The following is a 19614-nucleotide window of genomic DNA, read 5'->3' as shown; positions in this document are numbered from 1 at the left end:
GTCTAAAATTTTGTAATTGATAAACTAAACAGAACTCCACTAACCAATATAGGACTAAATATTAAATTGTTCTTAGAAGGAAAAGAAGTAATAATAATGTAAGTAATGTGCAAAGTCATAAAATCTAATAGTCGTCATAATGTTCAGCTTAATGATTGTCTTCATGTTCATTGTTTTGAGGCTCTGAAGTTGGCTGGACAGATGGGGACTGGACTGATGGGGTCTGGACTGATGGGGTCTGGACTGGTATGGGCTGGACATGTGTGGGTGGAACTTCAGTAGGCTAGACTGGTATAGGCTGGACATGTATGGGTTGAACTTCAGTAGGCTGGATTGGTGTGGGCTGCGAATGAGAGGCCAGAGGCATTGTAGACTGGGGAAGCAATCTCATGACCAGTTCTTTAAAATTGGTAAACTCTTGTCTGAGTTCATTATATTCTCGGTCACATGTTTGAAGCCGCTACGTCAGGGCATGAACGGTCTCATCAGGACGCTGGGAGGAAGAAGAAGGTTGGTGCTTTAGACCACCACGACCTGCACTGTAATTTGCAACCAATTGCCCTGCCCCATAGATTCTTCCTTTTTTCTTTCCACCAACAACATCAATCCAACATTGTGACCTAATAAGGTCTTCGTCATCATCTGTTGGTTGGGTTGACTGAGGACATGAAGAATGTGAGGATCTTACTCGTGAAAGTTTTGTGGAGAATTCTTCCTGTTAAAAATGATGATAAAGTATCAGTCAAATATACAATAGAAGGCACAAAGTTATGAATCAAGACTAAAATTACAAGTATTTTCTTACATGTGTCTTTCGGGACCTTTCATCCACGAGCTGGTCAGTAGTTCCCTTGAGAATATGAGTTTGGTGGAAAACTTCATCAACATGCACAGATCGTCCTACTTTGTAATACACCAACCACTTACCGAAAGTCAAATTCCTTCGGTAATGTCCCATGTGAAGTACCGAAGGCCAAATTCCTTCGGTAAACTGTTGTGCTAAAGGCCGCCGGAAAATCCTTCGATAAATATAATTTACCGAAGGCCTATAGTCCGTCGGTAATATTCTGCCGATAATATTCTGCCGATAATACATCGATTTCTTTAAGATATCTTAAATTAGTCAGAATTAATGCTAATCTTTTCGTTGGTTGACTATTCGGTCATGTCTCTCAACCATGCAGTCCCGAAGAAATGTCGTATGAAAAAGTAGATATTTGGTCCACAGAACAGATAGTCATACGGTACAAAACTTATTCTTTACATATTTTATATTATGCAAAACTAATATTTATGATTATAGTACAAGTATTTATTAATAGGATTAACAAAACGGTTAGACCGTCTTGCTTCGATTGAATGAGCTTTAGAAGGTTTAATTATTCTACAACATCATAGAACACATATTAAAGGGTTCATATAGCATGCAACAATAACATGTATAGCACCTTACAAATGTTCATATTTGTTTTAATCAAAATGTTATCCACATAAAGAATGTTTGTATGATAGGAAGAGGGGTAGAAGTAAGGATGACAACGAGTTGGGTCGAACACGGATAGTGTGATACCCGAACACGATCCGCATGTAAAAAATGTACCCGTTACTCGCTCGGTTACCCGTCGGATATCCGTATGAAAAAAACCCACAGATTTTATTCAACCCGCGAATACCCGTTGGATACCCGTTTTCAACCTGTAAAATATTTAAAAAAAAATATTTTATTATTTTTTAAAGAGGGTGGCTTCTCCCAATCCCATAGAGACCCTAAATTCCCTCCCGCAAAACCCCTTCCCCTCCTTCGACACAGCAAAACCCATTCCCCTCCTTCGACACAGCAAAACCCCCCAAATTATTTTTTGTTATGGTTTGGATATGCAGGAAACCTATTCGCAACAGGTGGCACACTTCTCTTCTTCTTTCCCCTCTGCTTCGTTCCACATCAGGGAGACATTCCTCTTTTCTCTTTTCTTTGGGTCTGGTTGGGTTTTGCAGGAATGAGTAGTTTCTAAATATTTAAAAAATAATTATACCTTTATAGATATAATATCGTGTTGCGAAATTATTTGTAGAAGATACTTTAGTACTAAAATAGTACTACTAAGTATTAATGATCTATTAATAGTTGTAATTAGGTTATTTTTTGTATGAACACATTGAAATCTCAATGTAAATTAATTATTATTTATAACAACCAAATTTGCTATAATATTCTTTGTTGATAATTGATTTTTTTAGAAGAATTTAATTAATACATATATATTAATTAAAATTTTTTCAAATGTTTTTGACAAATTCATTGTTAAATCCATCACATTTAGATATATGTTTTGAATTAAAATTAAATGATATGATGTTGGGTCAAATTAATAATGTTTTAAAGTCAATGAGCATCAGGTGTTGGAATAGATGGATACAAATACAATGATGCTCTTGTCCATGCAAACGAGGTTGTGGAGGAGAAGACCTATGCATTGTTGTGACTGAAACTGAAAAATGTCTTCATGATAAAGTCCATTTGAATTAGACTACTTTTTAAAGAGAAGGTTATTACTTTGTATTAAGGATTTATTAAAGAGAATATTCATTGTCACATTTTCAAAAACAAATTATAACGGTTAAAAGAAAGAGAAAAACATTTATATTTTTTTGTGATCTAGGAAATCATAAAAAACACATTTGTGTGATTGAGTAGATAACTTATCATAAACAAGACTAAAATTATAAACAAAATATATATACTTAAAAATTTTTAGACAAGGAATGAAAAAGTTCATGAAAAAATAAAATAAAATGAAATCTAAAACTAAAAAATGCATTCAATTAATGAGATAACATATAGTAAAAATAACATCACTCAATAAACCTCACCATAAATTAAAAGAATATGATTTTAATAAAATGTTTATTTTTTCGCTTAACCGTACTCATTTTTGTTGAGATGTATAAACATATAAAATTTGATAAAAAAAGTTATTAAAAGCCAAAAATTATTTAAAAAGAATGATAAAGATATTTGCAGTCATTACCATTTCACAAGTTTCGAACAACACACTAACATAAGTTTTAATTTTATTAAAAATAATACAGAACAATTTTTCATTAAAAATAATACATCCAGAGTAATCATCAATAAAAATAAAAAAAAATATTTAAAACCTAAATTAAATCTAACACAACTAAATTCTTAAATGTCAAAAAGTGAACTAAGACGAAACACATTAAGAAACACTATAATATAAGAAAAAAAAAAGAATAACGATTATGTTTTTCTAATTGACACAACTCAACACACTAAACTACATAACTTAAATAAACTAAACATAAGCTACAATTTGACAAGATTAAAATAACCTAATTAAAAGGGTGTGTAGAAAGATGAAGATTAATATATATATATATATATATATAAAAGATATTGTATTTATAATAAAAATATAGATTAAGTCTAAAATATAAATAAAAAATAATACCTAAGTAATTATAGATAAAAGACAACAATAATATATCTATTTAAAATATCTAATAATCTAATATATTTAATATGTTTGGACAACTTCTCACGTACTCTATCCTAGATGAAACTCATATACTAATGTAAGTTAAATGAAATACAAATGAAGCTTAAATGATATTATAGCTTTTACACTTGAATTTTAGCTTCTAAGAATACTCAATCATTGAAGTTCATGACCTAATACAACTTAAACTAAATACAAATGAAACTTCTTAGACACTCTTGTAATAAGCATGCATTCGTCTAAACTTTTCTTGCATTTTAGATTGTACAATCCAAAGTATACTTTCAAGATTTGGAAATAATTTAATTTTTTTATTAAAAGTAAAATAGTCATTTGGAATGCAGGAAGAAAGGGTGTAGTTTGCCTAAAAATTAAGCTTTCATTGGTCCTAAAGACTCATACCTGATGTCAAACTTCTGCCCTAGATAGTCTGTGCTCAGCAAAGAAAAATGAAATATAATGTAGTCAGTCTTATGATGATTCATAATATCAAACATGTGTTTGGTATGAAAAACAGTGTAAAATCAAAGGTATGTAAAATGAAAGGTAGGTGTCTCCAATTCTTGGTGTGTGGATTCTTCACAATTTTTCATGAGAATCTCGTCACTGGTGAGGACACCCCTTCACCTTCCTGAGATATACAACAATAATAAGAAAAGCATTATAACTAAACATGCCTTGAAAAATAATTTGCCACTCTTACAAATTTGACATAGAGCCAGTAGGTTGTTTTGAACGGCATTCAATGCCATTTACATCTTTATCTGGGAATGCCCAGGAGGATATAAGGTGATGTGCTATTGCAAAGGGTCCAGGAACAAACATTGGAGCAAGTTCACCGCTTTCCACATTGAACTCTGTAGACAAGCTGTGAGTCTTTTCTACTCCCTTACACATTTGTTCTACCTTTGCTGCTGCAGTTTGTTGGGCTTTCTTGTATTCAGTAAATGCCAGAGCTCTTCTTACTTCTTCTCTAGTATGCCACTGAGCATCTAGGTCAGAAAATTGCAACATATCATTTGTCACAGATCCGAAAACAAAACCAGAGGAGATAGAAAGTGCAAAGTGAGGAGAAGGCGAATGATTTAGTAGTTAAATCACTTTACAGTTCTAATTTACATTGCCACCAAGATAGGAATACAAATTGAAGTGAAGGAGAATAAAACTTAAGAAGCTTAACAGTCTTCATACATATCCAATATTTCCCATCCTCCCCAATCTTAATCTTTTTGCTTCGAAAAAGAAAGAAATAAAACAAAGGCCAACAATGATTGCAAACCAGAAAGACTTCTAGAGGTTCAGGTTTACCACGCCACCATGAGAAAATAAAACTACTGGCACCCTCTAAGGCTCAATTTTCAGCCAGACAATGCAACTATACCGAGTGTGTGGCACAAGTACAGATTCTCCACACAGTCACACATAATAATTAAATGAATTTAAAGTTGCGTCAGGTGAGAAATAAATAGACGTCAATACAGGTAAATGCTGGATATACCTTCCAACTCTTCTTTGTCAACATTTATTTCAAGGGATTTTGCATATGCAAAGAACCCTACCATCAGCTGACATGGCATGCTATTTGGTCCAACTAGAAACAAAGTCAACAGAAACAACAGTCAATAAATATAAAAGAAGGGAAAAGTTAAAATTTGTAATTTTGATGAGAAAGAAAACACAAAAATATGCTAATTGAGTACACTACATTATCTTAAACTTTACTTGTTTGCATTTGAAAATCCTGTCTTCAAAAGAAAAAAAAAAATTACAGTTTTCACAAACATGTTCTACATTAACTCCGATTTAAATTACATTGGAAGAATCTTTGAACAGAATAAAAGCTAATAACTCTTCAAAGCTCTCTGTATATTAAAAGAATCACAACAGTACTTATATTTTAGAATTATGGTGTTAAACATATTCTAGACATTAACTTTGACTCAAGTTACTTTAAACATGATCTAACCACCATTGGACTGCAAGTGATTGATTTACTAGCTATATTATTGCAAAGGAAGAAATAGGGTACCTGCAAAAAATAGATCCTGAACTAACATGAAATCTGGAAGAAAATATTCTCATCTTTTTAAGAACTTAAAGGGTCCAAACATAGGCCTTAACATAGAAGGCCCATTACTAAAAATGTACTGCAGAAGAAAGAAAAATTAATCAATGTTACGGAGAATGAATAGGGGAGGAACAGTATAAATTGAGTGAATAGCCAGGGTACATGTGGGTTTTTTCTTGTAATTGAATTGTATTTCAGCTGTAAGGAATATTTCACCAGGAAGAGAAGTAGTCTCTGATTCAACAGTTTATTGATTCTTTCTACACCGTGATGAAGGCTACAGTCAAGAATTTAGAATCTCCAATAGAGTTCATCAAGAAGTAGGTATCACAATTAGTGTTGTCAAAATCACAAGTAAACTCGTGCTTATACAATCCTACGAGTTTTTGGTGAGTTTTGTGTTCACTTGCATAAAAGATCACACCTTGTACAGATAGTGAGTTTGAGCGGAAATTTGTTAGATCATTGATGAGGTTTTAGTATATTGTAGAGGCGGTGGGGTCTAGTTGCATGAATCAAGCGAGTGGTTAGGACTACATATAAAAGAAAAATGACAGTGAACATAGGATTTGGGTGTGCAGGGGTTGATATGTGAAATGGACTTTAAGTTTGGGCCCATTAAGGCAATAAGAGATCATCCAATTGAGCCTGACTTTCCAGGAGCGTTGCAGTTAACAAAGGACAATTATCAACCTTTACTGATTTTAGGCACTGGAACAGTGAATAATTGGAAACATAAATTCCTGTGGTGTTGCTGAATTGGCAGGACAAGCTTCCCAAAGAGTCTACTAAGGAAGATCTTTCCTATTTTGTAACCATTTTACAGATTTCAACCTTGAGGACAAGGTTGTTTCTGAGGAATGGAGTGTAGTTAAGAATGAATTTAGGGAGCATCTAAAATAGAAAAAGCCTTTACAGGTTTATTATAGAAAGAAAAATAAGAGAAAGGGTCAAGTTGTAAATAAAAGTTGACTACAGTTGACTAGGTCAATTAGTTAATTATTTCCTTTAAGTCTGTTGGAAGTCTTTTACATATTGGATTCCTTCCCCTTCAGGAGAGCACTCCATTTAGGGGTATACTTTGTATACCTTGGTTCTTGTAAGAGGTTTGTTGATAATCAATGCAGATTTTACACAGTTCTTTTTATGTCTTGATGTATCTTTGTCTGGCTCTTTGTTAGGAATCCGTTATCGTTTTCATTTTAGTTCAAGAGATTCCTAACAGAAGGAGCGGATATTTAAGTTGTAATTGAACTGTATTTCAGTTGGAAGCAAACATTTCCCCTGGAAGACATGTTCCTCTAATGCATTAAATTATTGATTATTTCTACTCAGTTCTCTATCCTTTCTTTTAAAACCTAAAGACCGAACAACATCCTCTTTTAACCTCGTGTAGTTAAGCAAAATAAACAAAAAGAAGTAAGTCTCACTTTAAATTAACTTCTAGCTCACAAAAGCTGAGTTTTCTTTGGTTTATGAATATTTATCAAGACATTAAATGAAATAGAATCTAACAAAGTTGAGGTACAAGTTGATTTAAACTTATGAAAGAAGTTAAATTAATTTCTTTTACCCTCTTGATTCATTATATTTTATTTATCTACACTTAAAAGCTTCATCCAAACCGACTCTAAAAGAATACTGATAATTAAATTCTTTGGATATGATACTCTAGATAGAAAAATCAAGTCATCACAAACAATTTTTTAATGGTACAAACAGCCTATAAGATTTACTATCAGATGTTTATAAAGACAAATCTTCACATTTTTATCTCATATAAACACTGGTGAAATGATAAAAGTACAAAAGCCTAGAAAAATGAAAATTGTTATATAGAATACACTATACCAGGCCATGGCTGAGAACTATGATATACAACTTCTCCCACTTCAATACCAACTTCCTCCCATGTTTCTCTTCTTACAGCCTCTTCTAAGCTTTCTCCTGGCTATAGGCAATGAGAGTACACAGGAGAAAAGTTTTACTGTATTGGTCGAGGAGGAATAAAATTAAACAAAAAAGCAATTGTATCATGAATTCTCAAATCAAAGAAACCTGACTTTAAAGATATCCTTTAATCGGTAGTAGAAAGTTGAAACTTTTTACTGTTTAAACCTCCTAAGAAAGCAAGGGCTTCTATGGACACCAATTAGAATTATTTTATCATACACATACTTGATTAAGCTTATGCAAGTAGCACTTTGCCCCGATAAGTTTATTTTTGCTTGGTTTGATAAGCATGATGATGAAACTTATCAAAACAAGCTTATTTCAATACCATCTGAATTGCAACTAGCAATTATTGTCTTAAGATCTAATATGTGATAAGATCTTCAACATGAAATTAACTAAACTGTTTACCCATACATGTCCTAAGTGCAGCTGTTCATGTTAAAACTAGTTTATTTTGCTTTCAAAGTAACTTATAATAAAAAATATTTGATAAGGAAAAAAGTTTGAAGCTTATTCATACATGTTCTGGATGTTAGTGCTAAGGGTACCCAGTAAAAGGAAGTAGAAGAATTTCGGTGTTCAGATTAAATAAACAAGAGCCTATACGATCTAAGACCAAATATTGTCATTTTAGAAAAATAAATGGTATTGGCATTAAGGTAACTATTGGCTATTGCAGTGGATACGCAAATTCAAATTAGGTTCCCCCTACATGTAGTCAAATTTACTGGAATAAGCTACACTGTTTCAGGCAATAACAGCACAAGTTCAGTCCCTAAAAAAATTAGTGGTCTTAGATTAGGTCGAGCATGCACCTCTATAAAACCTGCCAAGCAGCTCCACATTCTAGGTACAAATCTTGATTGTTTGCTCAAAAGGGCACGATCATTGTCCGAATCAATTACTAGCATAATGACCACCTGCATAAGTTTAGATGACCACTGAAATTCAGGAAAACTAGATCAACCATTGATCACTCAACTATTAGAACAGGGGATCAAACCGGGTCAACTCTTGGATATATCCTCTTTTTGCATGATTCATTTGAACACTGTTTCCGCCTCCCAGCTTCCATTGGCACTGTTTTCTCTCCACAATGTCCACAAAATCGTGATATATTATACCATTCAAGAAGTGCCCTGGCCTGGCCAAACCCAGTAATTAGAAAAGTAGAATTGCCTATTTCCCTTTGCCTATCAGTATTGCAAACTGAAGTAGGATAAAAGGTCAAAAAACCAACAAAATTAACTAACTGCAAGCAGCTTACATAATTATTTCAAAGAACATGATTGATCCATAAAACAATACAGTACAAAGTATAACTGATTCCTAGCTCGTAAGTAGTAATAACATTTTTATTACAGGACTGGTTAGTGTTTCGGACAATAAATCTTTGCAGGAGAACAAAGGGAGGGGAAGTAAAGTAGAAAATGAACATAAGGAAATAGAAAATAATTTGCTGCCTCCTAGATTTGATGCCAAACACGAGGTCAATAAAATGGCAAGAAAAATTAAATCACATACTAATCCCTGACAGAATCTTGTCCAGATAATATATTAAAAAGAATGATAGTTTACTATAAAATTTTAACATGTATATTTTAATATGTAGACTTTCTCTTCAACTATACACAGATTGGTTTCATTTAATTTTTTAAATATTGTGCCACTTAAATTGATTCAACTGGTAGGATTTACCAGCATCATTAACAAGGTCTTAGATTCAATTCCCTAACATCTAAACAAAAACCAACACCAGTTACTAAAGAGGGAAAGAGTAGAGACTCAACAGTAATGGCACCACCCAACAACACAAACCCAGCTATAAGTCCCTTAAAAACATAGCATATCAAATTAGTCCCATAACCGGAGAATTAGGCTTAAAAGTCACCGAATGTGCATTATTTGGGTCAAGTTAGTCAACACATCACATTTAGGGGATTCATTTGATGACTAAATGCTACAGACCTAAAATGTAATTTATATCATTTGAGGACATGATAGGATCCATTGATCCTGCACTCAAACTTGGCCAGTTTAAACCTTCAATTGCATTTTACAAACCTTAAATTATTTTTAAATCTAATAGTCTAATGATGTGATCTTAACTTAATGATCACACATCCTAAATTTATGATAAATTAGAGTTTGGTAGATATAGAATCTAACCGTAGATATTTATTTATATTTTAAAAAAATAATGTTAAGAAGTATTTAGTTGTTTTTGAATTATATGATAAATTGTAGACTTGACCAATGTACTTCACAAGTACTTTTAATGGTGTGAAAATAGTTAAAAACTAGGTACAGGATTATTTCCCTTGTCTAGAATATACACATAATGTATTTATAATGAAAAATCATACAGGAAAATATGGGCTAAGCCCAAATACACATCACATTGTAACTAACACATCATATTGTAACCAACAATATCTAATGATATCTTAACAATATCTAACAAATAGATTATATTCATAACAATTTGATGTTGTGATAAGTTCTTAAAGGTCTAAGTTCATTAAGAAATGTCACACCGAGAACTAAAGTAACAGACAGTTAGGCATGAGAATGAAATTCCCAAAAGAATCATTCAAGTCTATCAAACGAGAAGGAATAAAACTTAATTATTTTGGTTTGGTTTTGTTGAGGATTACAAATGACGGGTATTAGCTTAGACTGGAAGTGTCCAATGTGAAAGGAGAGGGCTCATATGGGGTAGACGTGAACGTGTACATTTCCGTTTTCTATTTTCTCACTTAGTAAAGAAACATTTTACAGTACCATTGTAGGTGTTTTGAATCACTGCTTCCCCACATCGAATGTCAATTCATTGAGAGGATTATTGACATTGGATGAGCATTAAAAAGTGGAATTTGGCTAAAACAAAAACATCAAAATCAATTTCCCCATATGAGGGAATCAAAGTTTGTTTCCCTAAACACCAAAATCAATTTCCCACCCCCGACACACTTTTCTATGTAAGATTGAGTTAACAAAGTTAATTATCACTAGAAATCCTTAAACACTATAACTATTTGTAAGGCATATTTAACCATTAATGTCTAAAATACAGGATCAATTTTTGACAGATATTTAATAGAGGTCATTCCTAATCCTTCCCCCAACACCATCTCCCATACAGGCAACTAACTTTAATTGGTGAGCTAAATTACCTCACAATAAGTCATTCTGACATCACCTTTGGAGTGAGTGTAGTAATTCAATTTTCAAACTCTCCTTGTCAAAACCATTGATGCAGTCATATAGATCCGCAAGTATATTAAGAAGACCCCTAGAAAAGAACTCATTTTTTGAACATAAGAGAAAAACTCAAATTGTTGGATATTATGATGTTGACTAGGCAAAGCCAGCAAGCAATAGATGCTCTGATTCATGGTATTGTGTTCTTGATGGAAGTAATTTAATATCATGGAAAAGTAAAAAACAAAAAGTTGTGGCAAAACCAAGTGTAGAAAAAGAACATGGGGCAATGACTTTAGTCACTTGTGAGCTCATCAGGCTAAAACAACTCCTCAAAGACTTGAAATTTGAAAAAAGTTCTTAAATGCATCTTGTATGAGACAACCAAGCAAGCATGACACATTTTTTTAATCTTGTCTTTTCCAAAGATATTGAGGTAGATTGTCATTTCACAAGTAAAATAACGGAGTGTGGAAACATCACCATCAAATTTGTCAACTCCAATGAATAGTCTAACGTATTCACCAAGTCTCTAGGAGGATTCACGATAGCTAGGCATATACGACCTATATGCTTATTTTGATTGAGTGTTATAATCATAAAAATAATTGATCCCATATAACCATAAATATTTAGATTATATACATGTATTATAAGAAACATTTTTATTTATTCTCGCATCATATCTTTACTACTAAAAGATTATGTTCTATCTATCGTATTGATTCATTTTTCTCTATAGACAAAATACTGGTGATATTCACTTTTCTCTACAAATAAAATACTTGTGATAACATATACCCCAATGTTTCTCTATGTTATGTCACAGAGTTGAACATTAACGATAATATAAAAGCACTGAATGGACTCGAGACATGAGAGATTTTTTCAGAGTTTATTTAGCTTACTTAAATTGTAGGACTAAATTTAAACACAATTTCAATGACCAAATTGACTATTCGGAGATCATGCCAGTAAATACCATGTACTTCTGTATTGCGAACCCAAGTCAGAAACAATAAAGAAACGGAACTTACATGACCGGCAATGGCCAAGCTCCCCATGGCCTTCAAATCGACCCAGTCGGTAGCAACCATGAGCGTTCTGAGCTCGACAAAGCAGAGCTTCATGGCACCGAATTCAGCCACCAAACCACTCTCCCTTGACAAGTCGATCGCCCAATACACCGAATCCTCGTCCGCGTCGTACCCCAAATACACGAACGAGTCCGCGCTCAGGTTCGCGCCCAGCAGCCTCTTCACTTCCTCCAACGCCATCCACGCCAGGCCCCACGTGTCACCGCTACCCGCAGACGCCAGGGGCCTCCCGTTTCTGAAAGGTAAAACCTTAAAATTCACGGACACGGACTCGCCCGCGCTCTCCGCAATTCGCGTTTTCAAGGTCTCGTGCGCCGCGACGGGGGAAAACGGTTCGACCCGGTTAGGAGTCCGGGACCGGAGGGGGTTGCCGGCAAAGGCGTGTGTGCGTAGGTTTATGGACATGGTGGTGGTGGTGGCAGGGTGGTGAGAGAACGGTCGTGTGAGCGGTGGTGGGTGTTTGGTGGAGAGTGAGAGAATGTATCGTGAGAGTAGTTTAGAAGATGAGGATGGAAGAAGATTGAGGAGCTTCTGCATGATTGTTCCATCAACGGTGATGTTAGAAGGAGACAAAGGAAACTCAGCACGGTTGCTGCTGAGAAAGCCTCATCAACTGACATCTGTACCCTTTGACCTTTTCTTCTCATTTTCTGCTTTTCTACATGTTTTTAAAAAGTTTCATTATGTCCTTTAACAAAATATGTCTTAATTTTGTTTTTTTATTTATTTATTTAATGTTTCGGAATGCAGGGTTAAGAACTAATTTTTCATATACTTTATGTTTTTTTATTTATTTATAATATATAAATAAGTGTAAACTTATTTTTTAACAACAATCACTTGTGAGATTGTTTAGTATAAATTAACTTTTGAGCAGACCTTTCTAATCTCTCCTTGAGTACCAGTCTTCACCTCTACACTACTAAGTTTAAACATAGCCTTTGGAAATTCGTAATCAAATCTTAACCCGAATAACCCTCTTATGTTCCCTGCGTAATTCTGCACTATACTTTGTGTAGCAGGGTCTCCCCACAGCCTCTGATCTGACTCTAGAATTGCATTGCCATCGCGCACATTTTTGAAGAAACTAACATCAAATTTGGTCGGACTATCTATGTCCAACGACACCCTTTTCAAGCCATTTCCTTTATTTGGACACAGTGCTTTAAGTTGGCCTAAGAAATCTTGGTTTATGGTTGGATCTGAATTCCCAGTGGTGGTGAAATTATACAACCGGTAGCTGAAGAATCTGCATTCTGTTTGGCCTATGGTATGTGCCCCTGTAGAGAGACAAGTTCAAGTATCACAATCATATTCTTTCTACACCATTTAGTATTGAGTCAAGATTCTCTACTCACTGTTTTCTATCATTTAATATAAGCATAATTATGAATGACAAGTATAATAATGTAATAATAATGTGAAAAAGCTCACCAAGAAGGGTTACAAGGTCATGATGATCTAGGCCTTTGTCAGAAAACTTTTTCCTCTGCACAGAAATAGGGTCAAGTGGAGATGGCAAGTTTGAGGCTTGAGATGATAAAGAAACCCTCCCATCTCTTCTTCCTGTAGCTACTGACCAACTTGGACCATCACTCTGCCATTTTTTAAGTGCCACTTTGTTAACAAAACCAACAAATCATTGATGCTGATTTCATATATCATGATCATCTTAATTCCTCACTTTATCATTCATTAAGCAGTCATTAATAATAAGGAACATAGTAAATGTCATTTTCCAAACTCAAACTGACATTTCACAGCACTAATTAACCTTTAAAAATGACTGACCTTTTATAAAGAATTTAAGTGAGAGTTCACTGTATGATGAGTCGTTTGGTAAAATAATATTAGAAAGTGAATTTAAGTTTAATTCAACTCCACAAAATTGTAAGGTGAGATTTACACCTTACTTACATATTATAATTTAGTCTTATTTCTAATCGACACTTTTATCAAGTAATGTTTGTATGAATTGAATGTGTGTAGTTAGTGTGTGACCGATGTAGAGTTATTGTATTTATTTAGTACCAAGTCTACAGCATCACGTGCTGCCAATGCTAGTATGTCAGCACATGAGACAACACCAGGACACCTGGCCTCAAGCTGTGATTTTGCATCCTCAATCACTTCAAAACCTCTTAGACCAGCGTTAGGTAACGCATTCCTTTCTGCAGAAGAGCCTGCAATCAAAACTGAACCATCGCAGCCCTGGGGAAAACATATGTAACATAACTAAATAAACAAACATGTAACATTTCTGTCATACAATAACATAAAAAAGTTATGTAAAAGAATCTTTGTCTTTCGGTCTGATTTTATGAAACTGAGATAAACTTAAATTTATTTTCCATATCCTAAGGAGGTTTTCCATATCTACTGTATTCTTGGATGAAGCATGAATTAGGTGGGTGCTGTATTGAATATGTGACATGCCATAGAAATTATAGCAGCAGATTATTTGTTATTGTGGGTTGAAGATGAAGATGAAAGTAGGAAACCTGAACAAAGCAATCATGGAAGTGAAGCCTGAGAAGGGCAGGAGCAATGGTAGGATCTTTATTGAAGTAGGATTGAACAGTGGACCGAACCGTGGCCTCTGCGTTTGGACAGGAAGAGGAGTAAAACCCGGTTTTGAGCTGGCCCTGTGAAGCCATAATGGTCAAAAAAATGGTTAATGAACCCAACCATAAGTCTCCCATTTGGTGCTAACTTCAAATAATTTGGTATTTGCTCACTGCTTGTTACTTATATAAAGGGTGTTCTAAGTGGGAAGAAGTGGATTTCCATCATCATATAATCAGGCTTTCTTAATGTGTTAACTTTAATATGGCTGTGATTATTTTTCTCTGCATAGTGCGTTCAGTCTTGTCAGATAAATACAAAATAAGTGAAGAATTGGAATGGCCATTACTTATGGAAATCTTGACATAACAATATAGTTTATACTTGAATTGATTTTGGTATAGTCAGATAGCATTATGGTAGTATGAGAGTATAATAGTTTATAAATTTAGCAATGTTGAGATGCCTTAAACAGGGAGAAAGAAAATGTAAGGTGGAATGCATTTCAAGAATCTCCCTTAGTCCACCAATAATATTTTTGTGTGAATGTGAGGCACATAGTGGCAACATAAGGAAATGGCCACCACATATATATTCATATAAATCTCTTCCTCAATTTATATTACTTATCTTTTTTGGAGTAAAATTCTACTTACTCCAGTCAAAATGGATTATAATAGTGGGCTAACCTGACTCATTACATGTTTGAGTTGGATTGAGTTTGAAAAAAATGTATTTTTTTATACGAGTTAGTTTTCAATTCAATTCACCAGATTGTGGTGAGTCGGGTTCGATCACCAATCTACCTAATTTAATTTACTTATTTATTAATTTGTGTTTCAATATTATTATTTAGTATTTTTTATTATATTATAGATGGTAATAAAGAAGAAGATAATTCAAAAGAAATAAATATTATAGATTTATCTATTCAAGACTCTAATATTATAAATGGACAAGTGATACAAAATTATCCATATTAAAAACTTATTTGTTCACCTTTTATACATGTTTTTGGATTACTCTTGGATTGTATGATACTTTTTTATTATTATTTTGAATTATCTTTGAAATTTACATCATTTTAGTATATCGTTTATTTATATTTGAATTAAAAAAAATTGTAATTTTTTCATTTAAAAAAAACTTATAATTAAATGAGTCAGTGAGCCAACCCGTGAGAGGTCGAACCGGGTTCAATTTTTTTCAGCTAGTTACGAGTAGGATCGATTCACTAAATGACCAATGGTGAACCGGACTGGATCGAGTCGGATTACCCGTTTTCATAGCTTTAATTCTACTTATCAATAACTTTTTTTTTTGTGTATTACTAGTTGGTAAACATGCTTGATTCAAAAGAATAAAATTTAAAAATTAATTAGGCTTTGCTTTTTGTCACAATTCAGTTTAATAACTTAAAGGCTTAATAGCTATTTTGGTCCCTATTTTTGTTTGGTTTGTTCATTTTGGTCCTCATTTTTTATTTTTGTTCAATGTGGTCCTAAAGATTGTAAAATATGTTCAATTTAGTCCTTTTCTGAAACGACGTCTAAATAGTTAACGGCAAACAGTACAGTTGTGCAATGCAGTAACGATTTGGCACAGGACTGCCTACGTGGATGCCCTTGATGCACAATTACGTGGACTTAATTAAATTTTAAGTGAAATTAGGGTTTTTATATTAGGGTTTTATGTTTGAAAATGAAATTAAGGGTTTTTCGAATGAAATTACCCCCAATTTGAAGCAATGTCTCATTCGCAATGAAACTCAATCTTTGACAAAGTGCAGATTCTGAAAGAGTTTTGTTTACTTTGTTTCAGTGAAAGCCACCATGGTGACCAACCTCACACTTATTTCATTAACTTCCAGCCATGGATTGTTTCTAAATATTAGCCTTCTGTTGTTGGGATTTTGAGTGAGAAGAGCTTCAAAGTTCAGAACAAGAGGTACCATGTGACCCAAAGTAAGAATTGACATCATAATCAGTGAGATGAAGTGGAGCAATTCACGGAAACCCTGTGACCCAAAGTAAGTTCTCCAAATTTTTCTTCTTGCTGCTTCCCTAGGTTCAATTCACGGCAACCTACCATACACAAGGTTCCTGCCCCAACATCATAAACTCCTTCTGCAATGATAGAATCTGCACTTGTCAAAGATTGGGTTCCACACTATGCTTCAAATTGGGGGTAATTTCATTCGAAAAACCCTTAATTTAATTTTCAAACATAAAACCCTAATATAAAAACCCTAATTTCACTTAAAATTTAATTAAGTCCACGTAACTATGCATTAAGGGCATCCACGTAGGCAGTCCTGTGCCAAATCGTTACTGCATTGCACAGCTGTACTGTTTGTCGTTAACTATTTAGACGTCGTTCAGAAAAGGACTAAATTGAACAGATTTTACAATCTTTAGGACCACATTGAAGAAAAATAAAAAATGAGGACCAAAATGAACAAACCAAACAAAAATAGGGACCAAAATAGCTATTAAGCCTAACTTAAAAGTATTGAAAAACCTAATAATTTGATAGTTAATAAAATTAATTATAAATAAAATAAATGGAGCAGAAGATATCAAGATAATGAGTTTAAATCTAAAAATTTATGAGTGATAGCATAATAAGTGTAACCAATAATACATTTTACAAAAAAAAAATTTAAATAATTATAATATCATATTAAAGTAATGATTAAACTTAAATCAATCTCATTAAGGTGAAGTTTTTTTATTTATATATTATAATTTAATTTTATCTTTTATATATATATATATATATATATATATATATATATAATCTTTAATAAAAAAAGTTAATAATATAATAATTTAAGCATACAAAAGTTTTAAAATTGTTTAAAACAAAAATATAATGATAAATTATAAATGCATAACTAAATAACTAAAAGGTTTAATACTTATTTTGGTCCTCTTTTCGGAGGGTTTGTTCAAAGTGATCCTCCCTTTTTTAACAAGTTCACTAAAGTTCTACTTTTTGCAAAAATTGTGCAAGTTAGTCCTTTTTGTTAACGGCGTTAACTTTGCTAACGGAAAAGCTACTCAGCTGGCAAATATCCCCTGAGGTGTAACGTTTTGGTTGTGCTGGCAATGTTATGTGTTTTAAAAAATTAATTAATTGTGACGTGAAATTTAATAAAATTAGGTTTAAATTAAAAATTGAATTTGGGGTAATTTGGGGTAGGTAATTAAGTAAAGTGATTTTGGTCTCTGCAGCTTCTCCAATCTCTACAGCTCTTCCATCAAGCTCTCTTCCTTCTCCTTTCCCCCACATTTGGTCTTCTCTCGTTGCTTCTGTTCGCAGGGTATCTTCTTTGTTTTGCATTTGTTCAACAAAAAACATGAAGAAGTGTACAACCACGACATAGAGAAGAAGATTGTGGCTCCTACGTTAGTTACAAAAAACATTGGTTTGATCAACCTCCTCCGCTGCGAAATGAAGAAGGAGGCGATACGCCTCCACCGTCACCAGAACTCACCAACGAATCCAATACCTACAAGAAAACCAGAACATGAAAACAAAACCCTTTTCTGCTACACAAACCAGTGAAGGTGAGAAACCATAATGCGTGATTGAGAACGAAGCAAGGAAGGCAGATTGGGGATTCTCCAAATCACGACTAGTTCTTCCAAGGCTGAACGAGGAACAAAAAACAAATACGTAGACTGAAGGAGATGAAGCAATGGCAGTTTCATGATTCGAACAATAGAGGGGCGAAAATAGATTGAGGGTTTTCTTCCCCAATTTAGGGTTCTGGTTCTAGTTTCACTTTAGGGTTCTTAGGATTCAGATTGGGGATTTTTCTCCATTTTAAATTTCCAGAAACAATTAAGGTTCTTAATGGGATTTTTAATTAATTACCCACCCAAAATTACCCCAAATTCAATTTTTAATTTAAACCTAACTTTATTAAATTCCACATCACAATTAATTATTTTTTTTAAACACATAACAGTGCCATCACAGCCAAAACGTTACACCTCAGCAGATATTTGCCAGTTGGGCAGCTCTGCCGTTAGCAAAAAGGACTAACTTGCACATTTTTTGCAAAAAGTAGGACTTTAGTGAACTTTTTAAAAAAGAGAGGATCACTTTGAACAAAACCCCCGAAAAGAGGACCAAAATAGGCATTAAACCTAACTAAAAAGGAAAAAATTTAACATTTTCGCATGTAATGAAAATCGATACCCCTAATTCAAAGGAAAATGTTTGTTTAACACCCATATTTGACACAAATTTGACACCGTCCAAGTGTCAAATTCTTATTGGGTTTTATGTTTTAAATGGAAAATGGTTTTTTAATGTACTGAGGAGGGTAGAATAGGAATTATGAGATATCGAATATGAGTTTTCATTTGGCGGTTTCATTTTGGTGTCTTTCACTTTGCTTTTGAACGTTCTCTTTCACTTTCGTTTTCTTTCCATTCCCGCACCTTCATTGTCCTTTGCTATCTCCATTGCTGCGTTCGTGTTATCCGAACCGAAAAAAGGCGATCTTTGGCAAGGTAAGCTGTAGTTATGGTATCCCCCTTTCGGGTGGCTTTGGCTTCGTGTGTGTTTCGTCATTTGGAGCCGTTCTCGCATTTTGTGTTTTCTATTTCTGTATCATTTCGCCTCGCATTGTGTCATTGTTGTCTTGGACGTAATTTAGGGTTTATTTTTATTTTTGTGAACCCTAAGCAAGTATTGATATTTGGCCTCTTACGTGTTTTCATTTTGTATTCAGTTGGAATGGCTTCCGGAATCCCAAAGGTAAGTTCAAGTTTTGGTCTTTTATTTAGTTGCATTTTTTGTTGTTAATAATAACATTGTTTTCGTTATGTTTTGTAGTGGAGGGTCCATACTTCTATGGATTCATCATATCTTATTGAAATGAATCGTTTGCTGAGAATACCATTTTCTTTATTTTTTATGATTTGGTTGATATGACAAGTAAAATATTTCCATTTCAGGAGGCATTGCTTGCAATCAGAAAGCGATATGTAACTGAATGGATCCTGGACGAGGAGAACATAAGATTACTGGATGCGCTAGACGTCTATGGATTGTTGTAGGGTAGTTGTGCAGTGTAAAAATGTAGTCTATTTTAGTTTGTTGATACAGTGTACTTTGTATATGAAGACAATTTAGTTCTCGTTTTATATATATGAAGACAGTGTACAATTTCTTATTGGAATAAGAT

General features: G+C 33.6%; 3 protein-coding genes across 4 annotated transcripts; all 3 read right to left on the bottom strand.

The window, feature by feature from the left end:
* Positions 1-208: 208 nt before the first annotated feature.
* LOC111241391 lies at positions 209-1017 on the bottom strand. Its single transcript, XM_022779009.1, has 2 exons — positions 806-1017; positions 209-715 (listed from the first exon to the last, which is right to left on the bottom strand). Exons 1-2 carry the CDS (start codon positions 956-958, stop codon positions 461-463), a joined length of 408 nt encoding a protein of 135 aa, XP_022634730.1. The 5' UTR covers positions 959-1017; the 3' UTR covers positions 209-460.
* Positions 1018-3971: 2954 nt separating this feature from the next.
* On the bottom strand, positions 3972-12468 carry LOC106757686 (nudix hydrolase 19, chloroplastic). Of its 2 annotated transcripts, none has more exons than XM_022779485.1 (7): positions 11787-12468; positions 8549-8689; positions 8361-8465; positions 7441-7540; positions 5020-5112; positions 4225-4513; positions 3972-4152 (listed from the first exon to the last, which is right to left on the bottom strand). In XM_022779485.1, exons 1-7 carry the CDS (start codon positions 12381-12383, stop codon positions 4125-4127), a joined length of 1353 nt encoding a protein of 450 aa, XP_022635206.1. In that variant the 5' UTR covers positions 12384-12468; the 3' UTR covers positions 3972-4124. The 2 variants fall into 2 exon arrangements, with proteins under 2 accessions (XP_022635206.1, XP_022635207.1); XM_022779486.1 differs by lacking the exon at positions 11787-12468 and adding an exon at positions 10722-10975.
* Positions 12469-12559: 91 nt separating this feature from the next.
* Positions 12560-14579, bottom strand: LOC106757687 (peroxidase 25). Its single transcript, XM_014640434.2, has 4 exons — positions 14348-14579; positions 13878-14057; positions 13281-13443; positions 12560-13126 (listed from the first exon to the last, which is right to left on the bottom strand). Exons 1-4 carry the CDS (start codon positions 14546-14548, stop codon positions 12699-12701), a joined length of 972 nt encoding a protein of 323 aa, XP_014495920.1. The 5' UTR covers positions 14549-14579; the 3' UTR covers positions 12560-12698.
* Between the last annotated feature and the right edge of the window lie 5035 nt (positions 14580-19614).

This window comes from Vigna radiata, chromosome 3, assembly GCF_000741045.1.
Source record: "Vigna radiata var. radiata cultivar VC1973A chromosome 3, Vradiata_ver6, whole genome shotgun sequence".
In the NCBI taxonomy this organism is placed as follows: Eukaryota; Viridiplantae; Streptophyta; class Magnoliopsida; order Fabales; family Fabaceae; genus Vigna; species Vigna radiata.
This window is presented reverse-complemented; position numbering and strand designations above follow the sequence as displayed.